The sequence below is a fragment of the Pleurodeles waltl genome, chromosome 12 (assembly GCF_031143425.1).
Source record: "Pleurodeles waltl isolate 20211129_DDA chromosome 12, aPleWal1.hap1.20221129, whole genome shotgun sequence".
NCBI lineage: Eukaryota > Metazoa > Chordata > Amphibia > Caudata > Salamandridae > Pleurodeles > Pleurodeles waltl.
The window spans coordinates 146,178,981-146,204,650 of record NC_090451.1 but is presented as its reverse complement, the minus strand read 5'-3'; the positions used below and the strand labels follow the sequence as shown (position 1 = coordinate 146,204,650).

Sequence of the window (25,670 nt, the reverse complement as noted above, 5' to 3'; positions counted from 1 at the left end):
AACATAACACGGCGTCAACATAGGTTAGCCTTAGCAGAGTATGATTAGCATTATTATCCAACAAAGCAGTACATCAGTCATTTGTCTATTTGCGACAGCTCGGTGAACCCTCTTATCTAACCTCGAATTAGCATTGGCATGTTGGGCTTCATGCAAAATAATTTGATAACACTAATTTGTAAAACATCTAACTATGGTCCCTGTCAAAAGTAGCAGTTGGTACCTAGAAAGGAAAAGCAAATAGACAATCACAACTTCATTGTCATAGTTACCCTCCGTGTTAAGTCAGCATTCAGATTCTCTCTTCGTCTTCAGGACATCAGTTGATTCGCCATCAGTCAGGAAACCAGCAAGTGAGGGAAAAAAAGGGGACACTTCCCTCATAAGGAGGTAAAAGTGTAAGTGGGCAATATAATGCAAGGATGGTTTTAAGAACCAAACAGCAAAGTTTCTATGCAAAATGACAAAGTGTCTGGGTCATAGCAAAAGTTCGTAACAGCATCTAACTCCATCTCTCTCCTACCCCCTAGTTCTGATTTACTTCCTGGTGTCAAGGGGCTTTATCCCATTTTCATTGTACATTCCCCTAAAATCTGATTTGTTGGGGTTGGTACCCCACTATCTCCCTCCAATAGAGTTTTAATTAAGTCATCCAAATTATCACCCCATACCAATTCCCACGTAGTTTATTGGTCCTTTTGATTGACGTCTTCAGTGGGTTGAATGTCCGGTATGATTTCATACCCTCGTGTTCCTTTGCACATCTTCGGTCAGTGGCTCCATTGTCTGTACCGGTTTAGGCGACCTTGTACCTAGTATCAATCTACACTGTTGCATTTGACTAAAGAAATGTTTCTACAAGCAAGTCGAATTTCACGAGAATGGATCTACTACGGTTAAATTCATCTCCTAGTTTTGAAAAACAAGAGTTCATGTCCTTCAGCAAGTCAGCACACTGCACGTTAGAAAAACACATTTAATATAAAAACCAGGCAGCTTATGCCTCTACCCATGCTAACTAAATATCAATGAATTACTAGCAAATTATAATATATAACCGTTCATATTAGTGCAATAATCATGTTTATTATTTCAACATTATTAATCAGTTTCATTAGTCATTGTGTATGTTGGTGGCCACCCCTCGTGGGCACATTTCAAGCATGCATTTAGCAAAAACATAATAATAAGTTTTATGCAGCATTATTATACATTAATTCATAAGCTATTTCATATTAGTTTTTAAATATAAAACTACGTGTCCTCAGTCCCTCCTCTGATGACACTTCTCATCACACAAAACCTTTCCCTTCACAACCTTTCACTTTTTCAGTGAACGCATTTCAAATTGTTCCCCCCTGTGTGATTTTTCCCAAATTTCTTTGAACATTTTCTCCTTCTCTTTTTCTTCCTTTCTTTTATTGTGTTTTGCAAAATTTATTTTAATCTTTTTATTAATTTTGCATGATAACCATATTCCAAATAAACAAGTTAGAACAATTAACATACCCCCTATTATTTTTGTGAGTACCCCGTTCCAAATATTACTAAACCAATTCCCTACTTTGGTAATTCCTTTTCCAATCTTCTCCCATACTCCAGGTTCCTTCAGCTCCTTCAAATCTGTACTGTCTTTTGTTAGGTTAGTAAGCATACCTCTAATTTTCTTGCTATTATCTGGAATGAATGCACAACAATGGCGCTCATTAAGCATTTTACAGACTCCGCCACTCTTTGCTAAAAGAATGTCTAAAGCAAGCCGGTTTTGAAGAGTCATAGCTCTTTCCGCAGCAAGTTCAGTATCCATCCGGAGTATAGCCCCTGTGAAATTTGTCAGCATGTTATCCTCAATAGTAGACAACTTTCTAATCTTTATGGAGTTTAAGATGACCCCTACTGAAGGAATTATGGCTCCGAAATGTCACCTATGACACAGCCGCTGTCTCTCTCTTTTGTCTAACATGATGTAAATCAGACAATTTAGGAATTTGCTTTAAGTCATCAATCTGGTAAATCTTTGGGAAAACTATCCCCAAATAACATGTCCCATACCATCCCTTTGAAAGACGGTAATAAGCATTAAGTCTACATATATATTAGATCCCAGGGATCGCTGGATCCTGTCCACTTAGCATGAATGTCCACTTACTCTGAAACAAAAACACATGTCTGCATTCACTCGTTCCCACAAATAAAGTGTTGTGCTCAAATTTTGGCCTATATATACAAAGCCTGCCTACATGTAATGCATCTATAGCTAATCTACCCTGTGTCTTTATTGCACTATAAGCATAATCATTTGCATATGTCCGTTTTTCAAGCCCCTTTTCTAGCTTTTCTTTTAATGCCCTTCTTCTATCATCTTTGTGATCTAAGAAGCTTTTCTCTACAGGTGTTAGTAAGCAGGTTAAATTATTTCGATGCGCATAAGCTGTGCCAAATGTTAATGTCGGCTCAAAGAAACCCCTAACTATTTTTATGTTATTTTCCTTGGCTGCTTTACTTAAGAACTTGATTATAGGTACAAAAGAGAATACTAATTCTAAATTAGAATAGAAGTATTGCACATGTTCTTGATTATAGAGTCTTGTTAATAGCAAACTAAAGCTTATCCTGTAGGTAAGTGGCAGACTATGGTAAGTGACCCCTTCTTGTACTTCTGAAGGAATCTTTGTGCACACATAATTCTTTGCATCCATCGTATCAACATACTCATTCAGCAAGCGATAGAAAATGTTAGTAGACAGTTCCCCTTTTGAGTTAGCTCCTTCATGTAAGTACTTCGTATCTTGCTCAAACCCCTCCCATGGTGTTAGTATAGCTGTTTCAGAAGTTGAGGCATTGTTAATTGCATCCTTATCCACTGCCATTCCCACAATCACTCCTTTAATTACTATTGTACACACAATACCTAAAATAGCACTCAACCAACCACACATTCTATTATTTCTATCATTTCTATAATTAGCCATGGTCTATTTAAAATCAGAGAGCAGAATAAGATAAAGCAGAAAATCAACTTGAGGATGATATAAAACTTTTTTTTTTTTTTTTTCAAACGTCTCTCTCTTGGCAAGTTTCACTCACTCCCAGGATCTTTGTCAAATCAGGTTATCAGCTTGTCGCAATTGGTTTTCAGAGTCAATTCAGTTTATCGGTGTCACATCCGGTAATTTTTATCAGTTTCTTATTTCAAATTTCTTCTCTTTCGATTTAATTTTCAAGCTTAACATAGTCTCTTTTATGTAGTTATATTCAGGTGCCGTAGTATTGACCTGGGACTTCTCGATCAAAACAAAACGCCAAGAATTCTTGTTGCCACTCAGCAGTTGTTGCATATGCCCATTCAGGACCTGCGTACCTTCTGTTCGCAACTCTTTTTCTCTTAAGTCAGCGGTCACCTTGCAACTCTCCTACACTGAGATCTTCTTTCCTCGTTGTATCGATTTCTTCCTCTATTGTTTCATCAGTGATCACTTTTTCTTTTGCAGTTTGTGGCTTTGGCCAATTATCTCCTTTAAGTGCCCTTTTCTCTTTTGGCCTTTCAGAACGTTGTACAGTGCCCTCCTCTTGTACTATGGTGTTTTCTCTTGATGGACCTGCAATCGGCTTTAGAGAGGACAGATCAACTTGACCCTCTCCCGCTTCACCTCCTTCGTCTTCAGTGTCTGTTATTGGCTCGACTTCGAACTCGTTCCCGTCTGCTTCTGGGAGTACCTCTCTTTGCGATGGTTCCCCTGTTACCTCAGCTGAGATAGGCTCACCGTCACCTCTCTGGATTTCTTTTGCTGTTTGAGTGACCAAGCCGTGCTCAGCGGGCTCTCGTTCAGTCTCAGTTCCCCTTTGATTACTCTCCGTCCCTGAGACTTCCTTTTCTGTAGCTGTTGTTTTGGTCAATTCAAGTTCCTCATCTGTTGGACACGTCACCTTCTTTGTGTGACTGGCATGTATCCATTTAGGGAGACCTGCGCATTTTACAGCAGTAGTTGTTGTCAGGGTTACTTGATATGGACCTTTCCAACGTGGCTCCAGACACGACTTCCTCACGTGTTTCTTGACAACGACCCAGTCACCAGCTTTCAGGGTATGACCTGGATCACTTATCGGTGGCAATGTGGTGGCTTCCACCTGGTGAGAGAAAGAGCGGACCACATCAGCCAGACCCTTGCAGTAGTCCAACAACATATCATCCGTGATACTTACAAGAGCATTCGCAGGCACAGCGGGCAGTCTCATAGCTCGACCCATGAGTATTTCATGGGGAGACAGTCCTGTTTTCTTGTCAGGTGTGTTTCTCATTGACATCAAAACTAAGGGCAATGTATCTGGCCATTTCAAATTGGTAGCTCCGCACATTTTTGACATTCTCGATTTCAAGGTACCATTCATCTGCTCCACTAGTCCTGATGCTTCAGGACGGTAACTACAATGCAACTTCTGTTCAATGTTCAGTGCAGCACACAAAAGCTTAATCACCTCATTATCGAAGTGCCTTCCCCTATCTGATTCTAAAGAGATCGGAAACCCGAAACGTGGTATCAGCTCCCTAAGCAGTAACTTTGCTACTGTGAGACTGTCATTTCTACGTGTAGGGTATGCTTCAATCCAATGACTGAAAATGCACACAATCACCAATACATACCTCAGACCTCCGCATACAGGCATCTCGATAAAATCCATCTGCATCCTGCTAAATGGTCCCCCTGCTCTCCCAAGGTGGCTCAAATTAACCACAGTTCCTTTTCCCACATTCATCTGCTGACAGATAATACATCTGTGGCAGATAACCTCTGCAGCTTGTCTGAATTTTGGATTGAACCAATCGATTTTGAACAATCTGATCATGGCATCTCTCCCAACATGTGCTTGACCATGGTAAAACCTTGCAAACTGACAAAAGACTATTTGGCAAAACCAATTTTCCCTCTTCCGAAACCCATAGATCGTCAGATCTCTGGACACATTGCATTTTCTGCCAGGAGCATTTTTCCTCTCTGCTAACACGTCCTTGCAGCGATTTTTAACTCGTCTAATGTATCAACCACTTTAAATGCAAAATTTAAACATGCTTTATTTTTGGTTTCAGGTAATAATTCCCACTGGTCTCGAAATGATATACAATTCAATGTACAAAACCTTGCGACTTGATCTGCATATCCATTTCCCATTGACACAAAATCCTGTGTCTTAGCATAAGCATTGCATTTCACCGCGGCAATTTCAAGAGGCAACTGAATCGCGTGCAACAAATCCTTTATTTTCTCACCATTTTTCACTGGTGAACCAAAAGAGGTCATGAAACCCCTCTGTGACCACAGCTGGCCAAAATCATGTACAATTCCAAATCCATACCTGCTGTCGGTATAGATAGTGACTTTCAGGTTTTTAGCTGCGTGGCATGCCCTAGTAAGAGCAACCACTTCAGCCACTTGAGCAGAATATACTCTTTCAAGCCATGAAGCTTCCAAAATGCCAGATATCATACATACGGCATATCCAACCTTCAGTACTCCTACTGAGTCTCTCAGGCATGAACCATCAACAAAGATGATATAATCATTTTCCTCTAATTGTGCATCTTTGATGTCCGGTCTCGGTTTGGTGCACAGATCTGTTACCTCAAGACAGTCATGTTCTACCTCCTCTGCATCATCAATGTCTGCGTTTTCAATAGGAACTAAAGTTGCCGGGTTCAATACAGTACATCTTTTGAGGGAAACGGGTGACCCTAGTATGATTGTTTCATAGCTAGTCAACCTCGCATTTGTCATATGCTGTGTCTTGGTTCTGGTCAATAGAATCTCAACCGAATGTGGAACCATTACTGATAAAGGATGTCCCATCACTATGCCTTCACACTGAGTGAGCTTTGACCAACTGCTGCAACTGCACGCAAACAACCCGGTAAGGCTGCTGCGACTGGGTCCAAAGTAGCTGAAAAATATGCTACTGGGCGGTTTGCACCTCCATATACCTGTGTCAAAACAGACAAAGAATAAGCATCACGTTCATGACAAAACAACACAAAAGGCTTTGTGTAATCAGGCATACCTAAAGCTGGTGCCCTACACATGCTCTCTCTCAGTTCCATGAATGCCTTCTTTTCTTTTTCAGCCATAATTATAGTTTCTGGGTCATCCTGAACCTCTTTAATGCTTAGTATCACGAAAGGTTTGGAGATAATCGAGAAGTTGAGGAACCACTGACGACAGTAACCGACCATTCCCAAAAACATCCTAACATCTCTCTTTGTTGTCGGGGTACTCATCTGTAATATGGCTGTCACTCAGTCCTTGGATATTCTTCTCGAACCTTTCTCAATTAAATGACCTAAGTATTTCACCTCTTTCTGACAGTACTGCAGCTTCTTTGTGGACACTTCATGTCCATTTTTTCCCAAATGATTTATTAAGGCAATAGTGTTGTACCTGCAGTCATCTTTTGTTCTGGACGCAATCAACAAATCATCAATGTATTGAACAAGAGTCGAACTAAAAGGCAATTCTAGTGACTCCAAATCCTTTTTCAGTATCTGATTAAAGATGGAAGGAGATTACGAAAACCCTTGAGGGATTCGGCACCAACTGTAGACTTTATCCAGGAATTTGAAACTAAAAAGAAACTGGCTATCCTCATGAAGAGGCACCGAAAATAATGCTTGAGACAGGTCCACAACTGTGAACCATTCTGCTTCACACAGAACCTGAAACATGATCACGGCTGGATTTGGCACTACGGGACAACATTTTACCACAATCTCATTTATTTTTCTCAAGTCCTGGACAATTCGAACCTTCCCACAAAGCTTTCTCAAACCCATTATCGGTGAATTACACGGGCTGCTCATTACTTCCTTTAGAACACCTTGCTTTACAAAGTCGGCAATTATCTGCGTCACCTGTATAAGGACATCTTGTGTCATATGGTACTGTGGTACTGCGGTACCTGGGGAAACACTGCATTTGGCTTTATCTCCACTTTGACTGGTTCTACTCCTTTTATTAGTCCTACTTCCTTTCCTGTCAGATCCCACACTTTATCCGTCAACGTTCCCTGGAGTTCGACTGGCAAGTCGGTCACTGTGAACATCGGGAATAAAGTTATCAAAGGGTATTCCTCATTTATAGTCTCTATCTCCAACTCCGAAATCTGACTATCATCTCCTTCGTCGTCACTGTTTCTCTGCACCTCAATCCCTTCATTGGAACAGGTAATTGAACACCTCGTTTTACACAACAAGTCTCTTCCCAATTGGGATTCGGGACTCTAGTCACAGACTACAAATCTATGTAATCCCTGAAAGGTACCAATTTCAACCTGGACTGGATCTGTAATTGGATTTGTCAGGAACTGGTTTGCTACTCCTACCACCCTTATGGTACGCCCCGAAAGTGGCAATTTTGGAACTTCTGCACTTTCTGACTGAAGAGCGTGTAGCTCCTGTATCAACCAAGAATGAAACCTTGTGACCCATCACCTTTCCTTCTACATAAGGTCCCCTCTGATCTACTTCTAGGGACGCTGCAAGCCTGCACTCCTCACTGTCTGAACAATCATCCGACCATTCATCATTTATTCCATCCTCACCACGCAATGGGAATTGTTGTACTGTGTTATTTTGACTCATTTGACCTGTGACCTGTTGAGGAAGCATCACCTTTTGCTGTCCCATTGGAGCTAATGGTAACTGCATTTGCTGTCTAGGTACCATGGGAATCTGCTGTTGTACTTGCTGCATGGGTTGTAGACCCTGCATCTGCAGCATATTATTCTGGAAATTCGGATTTTGACCTCGCACCTTTGGTCCTCTCACATTTTGAAATGTACCGATATCATTGCTTTGTTGAACAACACCATCCTGCACCACCATTGGACATTCCCGCTTCCAGTGCCCCACGCCCCCGCACGAGTGACATGGCGACACCTTTTTCATCCCTTGCACATCATTCTGAACCACAACAGTATTCAAATCTGGACCACGGTTCACAAAACCTCCTCTACCCCGACCTCTCGGTTGTACCCGAAACATGCTGTTTCCTTGTGATTGCTGCTGTACCATCTGTTGAACTCCATTTCCCTGCATCCCAGCTTGCACTGCCTTAATCTGCATCACCATTACCTTCTCTTTCAATTTTCTCTGCTTCAACTCGATCTCATCGCTACAGTATTTCGCATACTGCAACACCTCAACAATCGGCTTCGCTTGCCAACAAATCAAATGATTTTTAATCATCTGGCTAATTTCTGGTCTCAGCCCTTCAACAAACCTGAACACAAGGTGATTCATGTATTTCGGCTCAATGGTTTCAGTGCCACTGTAATGTTTGAACGCTTTTAACAACCTCTCATAGTAAGCATGTATTGACTCTTTGCCCTCTTGTGATGTCCGATTGATTTTCTGCCAATCAGTCACTTTCGGCGACACTTTCTGCTTCAAAAACTCAATCACTTTATGATAATACTTCATCACTTCTGCAGATGGTGCTCCTGTAATCTTATCCCTTGCTGGCTCTTCTGATGGCCAATCTACACCTCTATTGCACTCAAGCCATAAATTGGGTGGAAATATAATCTCAAACAGGGTATTCAAGTCTTCCCAGAGACATTTTGCAAGCTTCACAAATCTGTCTGTCTGCTGGAACCATTCTATTGGCTTCTCCCTCAACCTGGGATAGTCATTAGTGAATGACAAGATATCACCCCTGGACCATGGTACGTGAACTAGAACTCCTCCAGAAGTCTCTCTCATTGGTAACATCTTCACTGTCCCCATGTCCGGTGCAGCTTTAGCTTGCTTTGGTTCCGGACTATCACCTTTCTCTTTGTCCTTTCTTTTTGCCCATCTGCCTTCCCACTTCCCTAATGCTCCCCAAATTTGAGCACTTTGTAATATCTCTTTAAGATGCACCTTCATTCCAGTAGATCTCATATGATCGAAGTCTTTAGGCTCAAAGTCTAACCTATAACTTCTCCTCAGATGTTTAGTATTGTTTAGGTCTATGTCATATCTGTCTACTAGGTTTGCCAACCTCAGATGTACCTTGCTGACTTCTCTGGTTATTTTGGGGCACAGATACCTCAACTCTGCTTCTGTGTATGACTCTAATCTGTTCACCCCCATTGTTCCTTCTACTAGTTCGGCAGCTTCTACACCCAGGCTCACAAAATTCAGGTATTCTTCCCTTTCTGATTTATCGGCGGGTACTGCAGTAGTCTGCGAAGCATGAACCTTTTCTAACCAGTCATTTAACTGTTGCGCTGAAAAACCTTGTAACAAAATGTTCCCTGACTGCATCAATGGTGTCTGTGATATATTTGTACTCATTGTCTGTGGAGCTAGCACACTTAATCCTGCTTGCCTAATTTCCTCCAAAGGAGCCCCAATCGGACTAAGGTCTAACAATGATCTGAGTCCTTCTTCTGATTGTTCTCTTGGTGTCAATAACTGGGGAGTTCCTGTGAACCCTCCTCCAATTATATCTTGGGTCATTACTTCCTGATCGCATACAACAGGCTTACCCTGCGCATACATTGGTACTGGTGGACCAACAGTAATTGATAATGATATGGCAGCTGGTGTCTGACCTGGTCCCAAACCTCGTGAAGCACTAACTCCCATCGGTTGACCCATCATAGGTGCAGTAGGCACTGAATGAGGTTTTGCAACTGGAGCGTAACCCGGAATTAGCTGTTGCTGTGGCTGGAGCAGCAATTGCGGAGTTGGCTCAATCTGCACTAGCTTGGATCTCATGTATATCGGAGCAGGCGGCACCATCAGACTTGTATTTGTTTCTAATACTGGGACGTCTGGATAAATCCTCTGAATCTGTGGAGGCTGCAACTGTATCTGTGTGTCTGGCACAGTGGGTACACTGAAACCATTCTGTATCAAAACTGTATCACTTGTCTGCACAGTACTTGAGACGCCCTTACTCTGTGCTTGGTTTTTAGAACCCATACAAGTGCCTGGTATGTTATCATTCATAGTATATGGTGGTGGGCGATCATGTAATAACTGATTAAGAAATTCTTTATCGTCTGAATCATCTTCATCTACCTAGGACCTCTGTGTCTGCTCTGTTTTACTAGAACTTTTGTCTGTATTACAGGTGGCATTCTTCCCTTGTGTATCATCCTCTTGAGTTATTGCCGGAAACAATTTAAGTCCATCAACTATTACCCTTCTCCACATCCTACTCTCATTGTCCCATCTAGCCTCAGCTAAAGCCTTTTCTGCTCTTTTCATCCTCCTCTCAAGTTTTTGCTGTCTTTGTCGTATGGCCATTAAATCCCAGACCGCTAACGCCTCATATTGAACTGGCCTCTGGGGTGGTTTTTGTACACTTAACATCCACCTCAAATTCTCTAAAATTCTTGTATTAAAAGTTCCATGCTCCGGAAACGCTAAACATCCCTCTTTCTCTGTTAATTTACGCCACTGCTTCATCCAAAGACATGGCGCGACTCCCTTTTCTTCCATTATGATATAGGCTGGAGTACCCTCAGGCAGTGTATGCTCCCCTACACTTGCTGTAATGTATGCATCTCCTTTTAAAGCACCTTTTAAAGCCTTTAAAAGCGTCATCTTTGCGCCTTTTATTATTTAGAATCTAATCAGGAAGTGACTTTAATTCCTAGAACACTCTTCACCCACCTTCTCAACCAATTGCCTCCTACGGACGGCTGCCAATCTGTGCGCGACCCTTTTCGGTAACTGACCTATCCCAGCGCGGCACTGCTGACGTCACACTCACACACATTCTGCAGCTGACAGTCTTGCGGCTTGTCCTCCTCACACAAAAACGAATGCAAATATTGCGAGCACCTTTTAACACTAAAACTCAAATTTGCCTGTTTACTACAGGAAGGGTAACGCAATCGCTTCAGAACTTTACAGAGATTTCAGTTGAAGCCTCAGTCGCAACTCTCTCTTTCTCAGTTCCCGCACTCGCAAGCAGAATTTGACCCGCAAATCCTACTCTCGACTTGTCAATGGCTCGTCCTAGTGCACTTTAGAACTTACCAAATCTCCATCGAAGGTTTCAATCACACAATTTGACTGAAACTCGACTTGTCAACCACGCCTGATTGACCTAGTAAACCGCACAAATTACAACATATACCAAGTGTCACCTACACTTGTCAATATACTCCGGAGACTTAGACCACGACGGGTCCCTACCAACAACAACAGCCATGTGGATAATTTTGAGCACAAGCGCCACACTCACATGAAGTTCACTGACTTCCCTACTCTCATACTTCAGAGTACGCCCACTCCTACTAAAAACATTACCTGACCTGAGTACACACAAACTTCACAATTCACCTGCAATATGCATAAGCTGAACAAGCGCAAATCCTACACCACTCATACTAAAACGCCGAGAACATACCCAACTCATTTAGGCAAGCTCTGAGATTCCGGGAAGGTCATGGAGAATTTATAAACACACCATACCTACAATTTGCATTAACTGAAAAACACTTTTAAACAATAGTCCTTCGTCCTAGGGCCCCAAAGAGCCCAAACCGTCGCTCTACTGCCAAGACTGCAAACGCGTCCCCATCTAACTAATAAGTTATGCTCTGGGACTCGTTTTAGGCAGATGTATCTTTTGACTCTGATTGAAGACACCTTAGGACGAAACAACTTATCAGCATAGCAATCAATACATCAATAACATTATTAATAAGACTCAGAAACCACCATGACCTTTCAGTCATGAATAACCACACCAGTTTAGTACGAGTTATGATATTTATTCCCTATTGGTTACAATTCTACTAGCAGATTTATTAATCTCAAAACCATAAAACACATTAACATTGTAGTAATATGTAAACTCGAATAAGACCTAATTAAAGCAAGAATCGCAAAGATTAGAACATAACACGGCGTCAACATAGGTTAACCTTAGCATAGTATCATTAGCATTATTATCCAACAAAGTAGTACATCAGTCATTTGTCTATTTGCAACAGCTCGGTGAACCCTCTTATCTAACCTCTAATTAGCATTGGCATGTTGGGCTTCATGCAAAATAATTTGATAACACTAATTTGTAATGCAAAATGACAAAGTGTCTGGGTCATAGCAAAAGTTCGTAACAGCATTTAACTCCATCTGTCTCCTACCCCCTAGTTCTGATTTACCACCTGGTGTCAAAGGGTTTTATCCCATTTTCATTCTACGTTCCCCTAAAATCTGATTTGTTGGGGTTGGTACCCCACTATCTCCCTCCAATAGAGTTTTAATTAAGTCATCCAAATTATCACCCCATACCAATTCCCACGTAGTTTATTGGTCCTTTTGATTGACGTCTTCGGTGGGTTGAATGTCCGGTATGATTTCATACCCTCGTGTTCCTTTGCACATCTTCGGTCAGTGGCTCCATTGTCTGTACCGGTTTAGGCGACCTTGTACCAATCTACACTGTTGCATTTGACTAAAGAAGTGTTTCTACAAGCAAGTCGAATTTCATGATAACAGATCCACTGCTGTTACATTCATCTCCTAGTTTTGAAAAACAAGAGTTCATGTCCTTCAGCAAGTCAGCACACTGCATGTTAGAAAAACACATTTAATATAAAAACCAGACAGCTTAGGCCTCTACTCGTGCTAACTAAACATCAATGAATTACTAGTAAATTATAATATATAACCGTTCATATTAGTGCAATAATCATGTTTATTATTTCAACATTATTAATCAGTTTCATTAGTCATCGTGTATGTTGGTGGCCACTCCCCGTGGGCACTTTCAAGCATACATTTAGCAAAAACATATTAATTTGTTTTATGCAGCATTATTGTACATTAATTCATAAGCTATTTCATATTAGTTTTTCAATATAAAACTACGCGTCCTCACCTTCACTAATTCTATTTTTTAGTTTTACAAAACTGGGGAGAATGGCGGATTGCAGTCAAACGGCTCATATGGTGATTGAACAGGTTTCAGCGTTTCATCAACCCAAAATGAGACATTATGAGACATTATGCATCCCAACTGGGGCTGGCCACTAGACGCCTGACCACAAGTCCTTTTTTAATTACAGGAGATTAAACCCGTTGCTTAAAATTCTCTGTCCCTGCTATTAGTAGTTTAACACGGCTTTTATCATTACAAAGTGCACCCTTAACAGAGACTTCAAGTGCCAACAGCAGATTCACATAATGCTGAATTCTGCATTTTTGTTTTGGTTCGATCCAAATTTGTAGCTACTGCGCTTAGTACCCTTTTTTAAACCCAGCAAATGAGCAAACTCATTGCAGTCTTTGCTAGGGCATTCTTTTGTAAACAAACTTTGTGTAGCAATTTTAAAAACTTAGTAAGATTCACAGTCTTTTGAAAAGTTGTGATGTTTACATTACAATAAAACATCCAGGAAAAGAAAGTTTTTCTCAAAAGAAGAATATCGACGAAAAATGACTTTTAGTGGAAAAACTATTTGTTTTGCAAAAAGAAAGATTTTTGCAGGAAAATACATCTGTAAAGAACGTTTTGGAATTTTGCAAGATTTCTGAAGATTTCATATCTCAACAACTTCGGTTCATTGCTAACTTCTCAAAACTTAATTGGCAGAATTTTAATTTTTCCCAATCCTAATTCTAGCCTTGTATGGAAGGAGGTAACTAAGTGTTCATTGAAAACATATTTACCTACAGTGATTAAGCAAATTATTTGTAAATATACTTTTTAAACTTCCTTGTATCCAATGTTTCTGGTGAAGCAGGCAAAGTGGCACCAGGAACCAAAAACAGCCATGCAAAAACATTCAAATGCGATCCACAACCGAATTTTCATGTTTTTTAAAATCCATTGATTACCTCTTTCTCTGTCTCTTCCTCCCTCCCTTTCTCTGTCTCCCTCGAAGCCCTCGCTGTCCCTGCTATAATTAACCCTGAGGAGATGCACTGAGGCCATTGGTATAGCACAAAGTGATGGCGGCTCCTGCAGAATGAGAAAAGCGGTCCTGACTCCCAATTTCCACAGATGTTCATTGGCTTTGGGTTGGATGAGTGTCCCCTGAATGGTTGGGGGACCCCCTACACCGCAGGGGCTTGCGTTACTCCACTGACGGAGGTGCTATCAGCGACCCTAGATATTCAAAAACCAGCCTCCAATGGCAACCTGCTGTACCCCCAACCCCTCCCCCGCCCACCCTCTAGCAGGGAAATGCCCACCGGGTAAATGCCGGCAGCCACATGTGACATTTCTAGCATTCAAATTTTTTATTCTAAGCAATAGCAAGGATGTATCTCACCGTAGAAATTTGTGAAGAGGTTTAAGCACTTATTGCTGATGTTTTTCTAGAGAACAAACTATTAAGTTAACCTATCACATGTCTTTTTGCAGCTGCGAAGATCATGACACATACTGGTACAGTGGAGATCGATGTAATTCAAGAGTCAGTAAGGGCGCTGTCTACGGGGGCTTTGCTGCCGCACTGGCTGTCCTGGTGATTATCATCCTTACAGTCACTGTATTTTGGCAAACATCCAACAAGAAGAGGCACCTTGGAAGGTAAGTGATGAAATGTGTGCATCCCACCCAGAGGGGTTAGGTATACATGCACACCACAGTACTCCTCACCTGAGGACTGAGGTTGCTGGATCCGCCAATTAATTACTTGTTTCGCTTAAAGCTTGAATCATAATCAAGTCCTGACGTGAGAGCAGTGATGCTGACAAAATCTGGAAACTTCACCCTTTGCAAAAGTTTCTTGACTTTGCCCAGCTTTGACAAGGTAAAGCTTAGCTCTCAAGCATTAAAGTCCTACAGCCCGTAGGTCTGACCTAGCTGGGTGCGAGGTCAGGCTGTAGGCAGTAGGATTCCAAGTTTTCTCCACCTCCCTTGAAAGGCAGAGTTCCCACTCACCAGCCGCTAGTCCTTTATTCTCGGCATCGCCCTAAGTAGCATGTATCTAGCAAGCATGTTAATGCTACAATGTATCAGTTACCCACAGCCATTGTTCCACTGTTGTACATGACGCTGTTTGATTTGTGTTTTTGTGAATTGTCACATGCTTCTCATTCAATGTAGTTTATATTTGTTCCCATGCTTTTAACATATACCTTGTTTTTACACAGAATCTCAGACCACACGTCCGTTATTATTCAATTTAAAATTTCTCTATTTCAAAACTTAACCAGGATTCGAACTCTTGTCCTGAAGATCACAGCACTTCTCAGGAACAAGGATTTTACTCAAGCGATGGTCTTTCCCGCTTTATTTCTCGGTATTCATGTTCTTTTGTTAGGTGTTGCTCGATTTGAAATTTCTTATTATACAAGGTTTCATTAGCTCTAGCATCATTGTATGGTCACTGCTGCAGAACAAGGAGTCCCTGACTTTAAAGTCATCAAGCTGTTGATGGAGAAAACCTACTTTTGATTTTTTTCACTGCAGCATATGATACCCGTACCCGGTTACCAGTTCCAAGTCACCATCCTATGCTCTGTGTAGTAATGAGCTATTGTGAAGCAGAAGAAAGAGGTGTACAGCTGTAGCACTGGGAAGAAACCTTAACCAGTAAATATTACTAATCAGCTGTGATTTTTATCTGGGCCTACCCGGCTCCCCACCTCCTGCAGGAGCCGGCATTTCTCCCACAACCAGGGAGCTGCTTTAAACGGCGGTGACTTTCAGTTGTTACCAAGTGGTCTCTAAGTCAGAGACATTCACACTCAATGACTTCTTGCAATCTTTCCCTTCAAAGTGATGCTCGCTCTTTCATTGGGAGATAACAAGGTATACAATACAATTCAGAGGAAGAAAGATAAAGATGACTAGTGGGTGCAAATAAATATTTCAATTAATAATCCAGGGTTCGACTGATTATTCATAATCAGTAACATGGCTTCCAGAGGTATCCTTGGCGCACAATTCTGGTAGTTGCCTCTTCAATGTTCCTGTGTGCGGTGTTCAGAGTGCAGTGGTGTATCTGCTCAGGGACCAAAACAAGTTCTGGACGGGGCAAATCTCGTATAGGGTATCCCAAATGGAACAAGATTAGATGAATTAATAAAGGAAAATACATTTATAACACATACAAAGTAAAAAAGTCTTCAAGCTAAAAATCAGAAAGAGAAAGGTTTTCATTGTTTTTAATGCAAGATGAGCAGCGGTGCTTTCATGGACCGATGAAGGTTGGTACAATATTTAGCAGCCAGGAAAGAGTAAAATCGACTGCTAGGCTAGGTTTTTCTTGCTGCATGGAGTATGAGATGATGGGGTAAAGATGAACATACATATGTGTAGGAATATGTTGTCCAAAAGAGTTTTGAACAGTAATTTAAAAGATCACTGACATAATATCGAAAACAAAAATATCATGAGGACAGACTATAGAGTCAAAAATATCGAGGACCGAACTATCGCAAAGGTAAGTGCATAGGTAAGTACTATTTTGTAACTCCACATATACGTGCCTTGAAAAAAAAAAAAAATATATATATATATATATATATATATATATATATATATATATATATATATATATAAATTTACATTTTTTTTTCACTAAAAAAACGAAAGATTAGAAGGGCATTTTAGTTAGGCCCAAACGTAAACATACAAAACCATAGAACTTCACCTTTTATAGCTAGTGTTATCTCAAGTAACTAAAACTTGTGCCCTAACGTAGCTTTAACTCGCGCCCGTGCCATGCACAGATTTTATGTCAAATATTTTACTGCAAATATTACATCTATATGATTAATTATGTTATCAAATATGTCATGCGTGACGTACTTTGTTGGGAAATTAGTAGTGCATTGCGAGGGCAAGAGTTATAGTTACCCTAGGGCACAAGTTATAGTTACTTAAGATAACTATAACTATAACAGGTGAGTTTCTATAGTTTTGTCTGTTTAAAAGGTGAGCCTGAGTATAACGCCCCTGTATCCTTTTTTTTTTTTTTTTTCCTTCCTGTGAATTTCTATGTTTTTTTCAACGTATAGTCATTTTTCTTACTATACGTTAATCCAACCACGGGGGGGGGGGAGAGAGAGAGAATGATGAATTATATACTTAGAATAAGATATTTCTGGAGAAATTGAAAAGACAAATGGGTTTGTCAATTAAAAAGAGTGAGATCACCTTGCAGTATATAACCCAAATATTTATAGTTGAAACAAAGCAGGAAATGATCCCAGGAACACCTGGACTAGAACTCTCAATTTTCAGTGAGAGTGCTTGAGACATTAACCACTAGACCAGAGGTGACTCCCTACTGTGCAGTGTTGAGACTTACCTATGATATTTAACCCACAACTTTTGTTGGTAAAAATACTTCAATGTTTCATTATTAGAAATGTTTAACTGGCAAAATACTAAAAAAAATAAACAGACACACTGCCATTTGAACTTTCAACCTACTGACTGACAGTCCAAGAGCTTTGCTATTAGGTCAGAAGTGTTCCTGGTCTGTTGTTCATTAAAACGTAACTATACTATGTGAACCAAACATGTTGCCAGTGTGACACTTTGAAGTCATTGCATGGAGAGACCATTGTAATGAATCTCTCTCTCCCTCTCTCCCTCTCTCCCTCTCTCCCTCTCTCCCTCTCTCCCTCTCTCCCTCTCTCCCTCTCTCCCTCTCTCCCTCTCCCTCTCTCTCTTCCATCCCATTTTGAGATGGAAGAGAGAGAGAGAGAGTGACAGACCCCGGGGGAAGTCTGAAGGTTCCCGCAGTCCTACCCGGCTCCCCACCAAGCTTCCTGCTTGCAGGAGCAATGTTGTCATCTGTTTCCCTGCACGCATATTTGCGTGCAGGGAAATAGATGAAAACTTCACTGTCTGCTAGTGAGAACTGTTTGACAGCACTCACCTGCAGAAAGTGAAGTGTTTGCTCTGACTTGACAGGAGCTGTCAAAGCCCTCATCATCAATTTACTTTAATGTTCCAGGGAGGTGGCGTCCCTGTGGCAGTGGGGAGGTCACCCTGGCCCCTGCATTCGATTAGCATTAAGCCCCAGGCAGGTGGTGGTCTTTGCGGCTGCAGGGGGGTCGGGGCTGTGCGGCCCCCATGCATTGAATATTAGCATTAAGCTAAATCAATAAGGTACACTGTTCCACAAAAAGAACACAGGTCCAACAGGCACACTTAGAGGTTGAAGCCAGAGCCCTCACACACCTGATGGGTGTCATGCTTCATCATTGGGAGGATGTACACTGGACCAATGTAAAATCTCTCTGTCCCTCCAATATTCTCTATATTAGCATTACGCATTAAGCCCCAGGGAGGTGGCAATACCTGGGCTGCGAGGGTCTCTGACCCCCCCCTCCCCACCCCCACAAATAATATCAATTAAGCCCAGGGAGGTGGCGGTTCCCAGGAGAGAAATAAACTCAGGAGGGGGGACCTGTGTGTCCCTCTGCTTTTATTTAAAGCATGCCCCTGTGACCTGGCCCACCCGGGGACTTTAAATCAAACAAGTGCATTAGACCGCACTTGTGTTATTTTTAAATTTTAATGTGAATTTGCGACAACGTCACAAATTTGCCTTAATTTTTTTTTAAAAATGCTTTCTTGCCCAACACCAGAGATAAGGGTGTCCCGACCCTGACCCCTTGTTTTGTTTTGTTATGTGGGATGAGTCCCAAGGTGGCTGCCAACACTTCCTGGTTGAAGTGTTGGCAGCCAATCAGAGCTCTGTATTTCCCTGCACAAGCTCGTTATGATTTGCAAAGTCTTCACCACCTCAGGTATACAAGTTTGGATTTCCTTTAATTTCTCCTAAACTACTGAATGGATTTACACCAAATTAACCAAAACTACAATCTGCATACCAAAAGCTAGCTTTCTGCCACATTTGGTGTAATTCCATCCAGTGGTTCAGGCTCTAGTTGTATTCAAAGGTTCTATGGGAATTAACATGAGAAATGCAACTTTTTGGACTGCCCCTTTTTCTCAACCCCAGCTTGATGGATCACCCCCAAACTTTAGGTATGCAACAAGATCTACCTGCACACTGTTTTGCAAACATTTTGTGAAGATTCATCTAACTTTGCCAAATATATAGACAAGTCAAAAAATGCTTTTTCTATAGATAAGTGGTCCTAGCTATAACTACATAATGGCGACTGTCAGAAGGCAATATTTATATAATATAGATTTATATATATATATTGTCAAGGTAGATAAATGTGGAGTCCTATGTAGTAAAACTTTGCTTACCTATAGAAACTTACCTTCACTGTATTTTGTCTTCAGTATTCTTGACACAATATTTTGTCCCACAATAATTTTGTTTCCAATATTCTGTCTAACCACCATTTGGAAATGATCAAATTTGGATATTGGAAGCCAAAGTAAAAATGCTGAATATATGGAGATTGCAGATCAAAGCAGTAGAGCTGCCATCCATAACTCATGGACTAAGGCATAGATCCCTCCCTTTTTCTATCTGAATCTTACTCAAAGACCTGACAAAGCTATTTTTTTTAAAGCTAGCGCGGTTGGTCCTGAATTATTGTTAGGTTTATCAACAACATGCAAAATCATTGCCCATCAGGTCTCTCTGGGACATCCTGCCTGTCATAGAAGGTCCAGAAATGGTCTGAACCCTTAACCACCATACGGGGCCTGGGAGGGGAAAATATCTGACTGCTCGTTGGAGTAGCATACTCTCTCAGAACTCCTGCTGATTCCCTAGAATATTCCTGCAATCCAGAATCACAAAAGTGAGCCAGAAAGTTACTGATGTGAAGAAAAGAGTGAATACCTTCCAGCACTCAGTGACAACCTCATCATGCGTATATGAAATGTCAACTCTGCAAAAAACAAAGCAGAGAATACAGGGGATCTGGCACAGCTGTTACACAAGATGGAGGCAGCAACCGGTGGTGTACAGTGAAGAGAAAAAAGCACAAAAGTCTGAAAAGACCCAAAGGACCCCGACGGAGAAACCAGGAATATCTCAGACTGAAGGAAAGACCGGGAAGAGCCCAAGCAGGGCTTCTCTAGAGACCAATGAGTGAAGGTCTGCACCCTGACCTCTGTGGTGGAGGTTGTGAGGCATTAAAGGGCTGCAGAAGAAGGCTTTGGATTTTTTCCCTCAAAATGGCATCAACAAAGGGTTTGTGGTGCAAAAATTTTGGCATTTTGGCATTTTACTGGGACATACCCCATTTTTACTATTTTTTGTGCTTTTAGCCTCCTTCCAGTTAGTGACAGAAATGGATATGAAACCAATGCTGGATCCTGGGGAGCTAAACATTTCTAAAAAGTAGACATAATTCTAAATTCAACAAGGGGTTATTTTCGTAGATCCTACAAGGTTTTCCTACAGAAAATAACAGCTAAAATTTTAAAAAATATTGAAATTGAGCTGAAAAAAACCCAGCCATTTTTCTCCATGTTTTACTCTGTAATTTTTTCCTGTGATGTCAGATTTGTGAAAGCAATATACCGTTGCGTCTGCTGGACTCTTGTGGTTATAGGGCTTGTAGGTTTATCAAGAGCCCTAGGTACCCAGAGCCAATCAATGAGCTGCACCTTGCCATGGGTTTTCATTCTATACCGTGTATACAGCAATTCATTTGGTGAAATATAAAGAGTGAGAAATAGGTATCAAGAAAACCTTTGTATTTCCAAAATGGGTACAAGATAAGGTGTTGAGAAGCGGTGGTTATTTGTGCATCTCTGAATTCTGGGGTCCCTATACTAGCATGTGAATTACAGGGCATTTCTCAAATAGATGTCTTTTTTACACACTGTCTTACATTTGGAGGGAAAAAATGTAGAGAAAGACAAGGGGCTAGCACACTTGTTCTGCTATTCTGTGTTCCCCCAAGTCTCCCGATCAAAATGGTACCTCACTTAACGCCCGTGACAGGAAATGCAACATGGACACATCACATTTTTACATTGAAAACGGAAATGTTTTTGGAAAGTGCCTGGGTGTGGATTTTGTTCTTTAGCTCAGCCGGCAGCTACGGAAACATACCAAACCTGTGCATTTTAGCAAACTAGACACCCAGGGGAATCCAGGATGGGGTGACTTGTGGGGCTCTCACCAGGTTCTGTTACCCAGAATCCTTTGCATACCTCAAAATTTGGCCAAAAAACACTTTTTCCTCACATTTCGTTGACAGAAAGTTCTGGAATCTGAGAGGAGCCACAAATTTCCTTCCACCCAGCATTCCCCCAAGTCTCCCAAAAAAAATGGCACCTCACTTGTGTGGGTGGGCCTAGTGCCTGTGAAAGGAAATGCCCCAAAACACCATCTGGACACATCAAAATTATCAAATACAAAACTACCTGTTTTTGTGGGGGCACCTATGTTTTTGGTCCTGGGCTCGGCAGTAGTACAGGGAAACCTACCAAACCGAGACATTTCTGAAAACTAGATACCCAAGGGAGTCCAGGTAGGTGTGACTTGCGTGGATCCCACAGTGTTTTCCTACCCAAAATCCTCAGCGAACTCAAATTTAGCTAAAAAATCACATTTTCCCATCATTTCTGTGTGGGATCAATGCACTGTGACACATTTCCTACCACCCCTCAGTCTCCTGGTAAAAATTATACCTCACTTGTGTAGATGGGCCAAGTGCCTGTGACAGGGAAGTGGCAAAAACATGTCAAAGTAGAGGGGGAACCACAAAAAGGGCAGTTTGAAGAAAAAAAACATTTCTAGGCTGACAAGTGGGGCAAAATTATTATCAGTATAGATGAGACAGTGCTGGGTGGTAGGAATTTTGTGGATTCCTGCAGATTCTGGAACTTTCCATCACAAAAATGTGGAAACAATTTGTGATTTCCAGCAAAGTTGGAGGTTTGCAGTGCGTTGTGGGTAAGAAAATAGTGCGGGTGCATGTGAAGCACACCACCCTGGACTCACCCATGTGTTAAGTTTTCAGATGTGTGTAGGGCTTGTGGATGTTTCTACATGGCAGCGTCCAAAAAGTGCAGCCCTCATCATTCCAAGTGGGACGATTTTGAGAGTTAGCCAAGCTCTCATGGCCCAAATGTAAAAGCAAAACCCCAAATAATCAAATGTCCTCTTGCTTGCCGTGGGATAAGATGTTCTAGTGTGCGGGGGGAGAGCTGAAAGACTGTTACCCCCTTCAGTTGGGGTGGGGGCATAACCATGCCCATACTGGTTGGTAGCCAACACCCCACTAATTTCGTTGTTTTTTAAAATTCCCTGGCATCTAGTAGACTTTCTGCCCCCCCCCCCCCCATGAGGTGTGGATCGGGGGTAATTGCCCCATCTGCTCACTGGTCGGCAGAATAACTTTGGCCCCCACCCTCTTATTTTGGAAAAAAAAAATCTTCCCAAACAAAACACACCTATACACACACACCAATCCCTGGTGCCTAAGTGGTTTCTGGCCCCCCCAGGGGGCAGATCGGCCTAATAGAAATAGGCAGGTCTGCCCCCAATAGGATGAGAAATGGCCTAAAAGAACAACTGATTGCCTCACATGTTTGGGGCATTATACAGAGATGCTTTTTAACGATTTCACCTATACAGTCTTGGAAATGGGACATAGTAATGCTGCGACAGGTAAACCCAAACCAGAAAATGAATAATCACCAATGACAATTTGTTATACATCTCATCCTTATTTGTGCATCAATAAAGCCCAGAGCTGGCAGCTGCTGTCGATTGAGCGAATATGACATGGTTCAAGGAGAATGTTCCTTCCATTCTTTTCTCTGGTTGATATGCACAGTCAAATCTGAAGACCAACTGGAGATGTGTGACACATGATCAAAAGTAGCATTCTTTCTCTGTTGCCAGCACTGAGCCGGGGTGGAAATGAAATACCCACCTGACGAACACTCTAAATTAAGTCTTGGGGTGCCTAACCTTCAAATTGCATCATTGTTAAAAACACATGCAGGATCTTAAAAAGTGAGCCAGAATGGGCATGCCTAAGGCACCAAAAGAATACCTTTTTGAGGTGGCTCACAACCTACTTAGTGAGAACAGGCAAACTAAATAAACAACCTATAGGGTGAGATCAATTGAATACTATGCTGGCTGTCATCATGGCAGCAAGAGAGGCACTGGAGGCCAAAATTAATGCAATTCAAGTGGATGTTGGACTACTAAGATATGATCATAGAAAAGTGTTACATAGGGTCAGCAGAGGCAACCCTAAGCAAACTACAGCGGAAAACAGTCACAATACAGAAACAAGTGTTGAACCTTGCTGAAATGGTTCACTTCCTCAAATACAGGGTCGAAGATTCAAAGGGGCATTTGAGATTCAAAAATATTCATGTAGTCAGTCTCCCTGAGGGGGTTGGAGGCGTCGACATGACAACCTACAAGACTATTTAAGTTCTACACCCTTGAAAGTTTGCAAAAAGGGCTGGTGTGCGATCCACCCAGGGGGTCTCCCTGTATTACTGATGGTGGTTATTTAAGAAATGGCTACTCTGCTTTGGAATGTTCATACAGCTGGACTGTTCATGGAGGAGAATAGGAGAGGACATAGCTGCTGTTTAACAGCAGTTTGTGTTGTTCACTGCAGTGACGAAAACTGACTACGTGAAGCAGACATTAAATTCAGTATATATTTTGCAATGGTGAATGCCATAAAAGGAAACAAGGCATCCTTCTTCACAGACACCCAGGTGGGCCTGGGATGGACTAGACCTATATTAGGCAGGAAACAACTGTCCCTCAAATTGATAACACCAGAAACAACCAAACAAGAAGAAAATTAGAAAACGTAGTATGAAAATACACTTCCGAGGACAGGCCAGAGCGGGTAGAGATGTGATGGTGGAGGCAGTAGAGGCAATGGAAGATCTATAAAGTTACCAATTACTCCCAAACTATCTCATTTGCTAGCATGAGTGTTGGCTCTAAACAGTTGTAAGAGGCAAAAAGAACAGATGACAGCCCAACAGATGGGAACAGTCCAGCCTGGCAGTTCGGCTGACTGTTCCCATTTGCATATGGCTGGGCCCAAACTGGGGTGGCATGGTGATCAAAAGAACAATGAATTAAACACAGATCTGGGACTGGGGGTGAGTGTTTGAAAAGTTTCAGCACTCTATCCATCATCCATTTGAGTTGCTAAAGTTGCCTTGAGTGGGAAGTCTATGCTTAGACGTGGTTCCCGTTCTCACTGTGCCACTGAAATCAAGCTAGTCTGGCTGGTGAAGGGTGACACCCTGAAACTGATCCAGGATGCTTGTTGTTGGTCCAGGGAGGACCTAGCCTGTCAGTTTGGGCTGGACTGTTCCCATGGGGAACAGGGTCAAGACTGATTTGTGTATGTGTCAGGGAGACCGGATCCTCTGGGTTTGCGCCTGTTCCCAATATGTCCATCTCTTGGCAGCTCCAAACTCTACTAGCTATCATAGCACAGAGTTAAAGAATGGCCAAGTGGGGGATGGGGTTGTAGGTTGGGAACAGCGGGGAAGGAGACCTGTGCGAGCAAGAGTTAAGAACACAATACCAAGTTTATTCACATTGACTTTCATAAACTTTGTTCCAAATATTTATATACTGATAACATGAAGGATCAAGAGCTTTTCTATGACATGACCTTATTAGCTCTGGGTACCTGGAAAATAAAGAGGGATTATGCAAACTTTCATATGACCATTTTTAGAATAACATTTTATGCTCTGAACATTGAACTTTCTCAAGTTAGTTCTTGGAATAGCAACTACGTTATAACAAGAATCAATGAACACATTAGTTTTTAGGAATGAACTGCGATAGACTCATGAAGGATACTGCAAGGTCACACTCTGTTTTGACTTCCAGGATTCAATTGCCTAGAAATTATTCTGCACTTTAATACCAAACTGTGCATCAAGATTTCAATGCCTAGAAATGATCGGGCACTCTGTCGATCTGAACTGCAAGGGTTAAATACCAAGAATGAATCACGCACACTGCTGCTGGTTCAACCATGAAGATTCAAATGCCAAGAAACGATCGTGCACTCTGCTGATCTGATCTGCAAGGGTTAATTGCCAAGAATGAATTGCACACACTGTTGCCGATTCAACCATCAAGATTCAAATGCCAAGAAATGATTGCGCACTCTGCCGATCTGATTTGCAAGAGTTAATTGCCAAGAATGAATCATGCACACTGTTGCTGATTCAACCATCATGGTTTAAATGCCAAGATACGATTGTGCACTCTGCTGATCTGAGCTGCAAAGGTTAAATGCCAAGAATGAATCGCACACACTGTTGCCGACTCAACCATCAAGGTTTAAATGCCAGATACGATCGCACACTCTCAGGATCTGAATTGCAGGAGTTAAATGCCAGGAAAACAATCGCACATGCGATTAACCAAAAGGCCCAAAACTCAAATATTTCTGAAAACAGAGTCGGGGGCCTAACCCGAACTCCAACTTACCGCCCTGCTTAAGGATCACCAAGATAATGAGGACAGGGCCTGGAAAAGCCTAGGTAGGCCTCCAGAACAGGAGCTCAGTAAAATGCTGCTGCTCTGCACCGGGACCTCTGAATATCGAGCACGTGGAGCTGGGCTGGGTCCCTTAAATAGACCCGGGCCCCGCCCACATGCCACACCCAGCCAGACTGCAGGAAGGGACTCTAGAAGGGCTCAGAATAGGGACCACACCCTAACCACACCCTGTAATCCTGCAGCAAAGCCTTGAAAATGAACAATACATTGCAAACAGCATTAATGACGTTTCAAGATAAATC

At 41.9% G+C, this 25,670-nt stretch overlaps 1 protein-coding gene across 1 annotated transcript in view; it reads left to right on the top strand.

The window, feature by feature from the left end:
- Nucleotides 1-25,670, top strand: part of LOC138268114 (mucin-3A-like) — a 247,055-nt gene that overhangs the window by 202,436 nt on the left and 18,949 nt on the right. Inside the window, exon 9 of the mRNA XM_069217504.1 lies at nt 14,364-14,531. Coding sequence (XP_069073605.1) covers nt 14,364-14,531 — 168 coding nt within the window. The remainder of the gene's footprint in view (nt 1-14,363; nt 14,532-25,670) is intronic.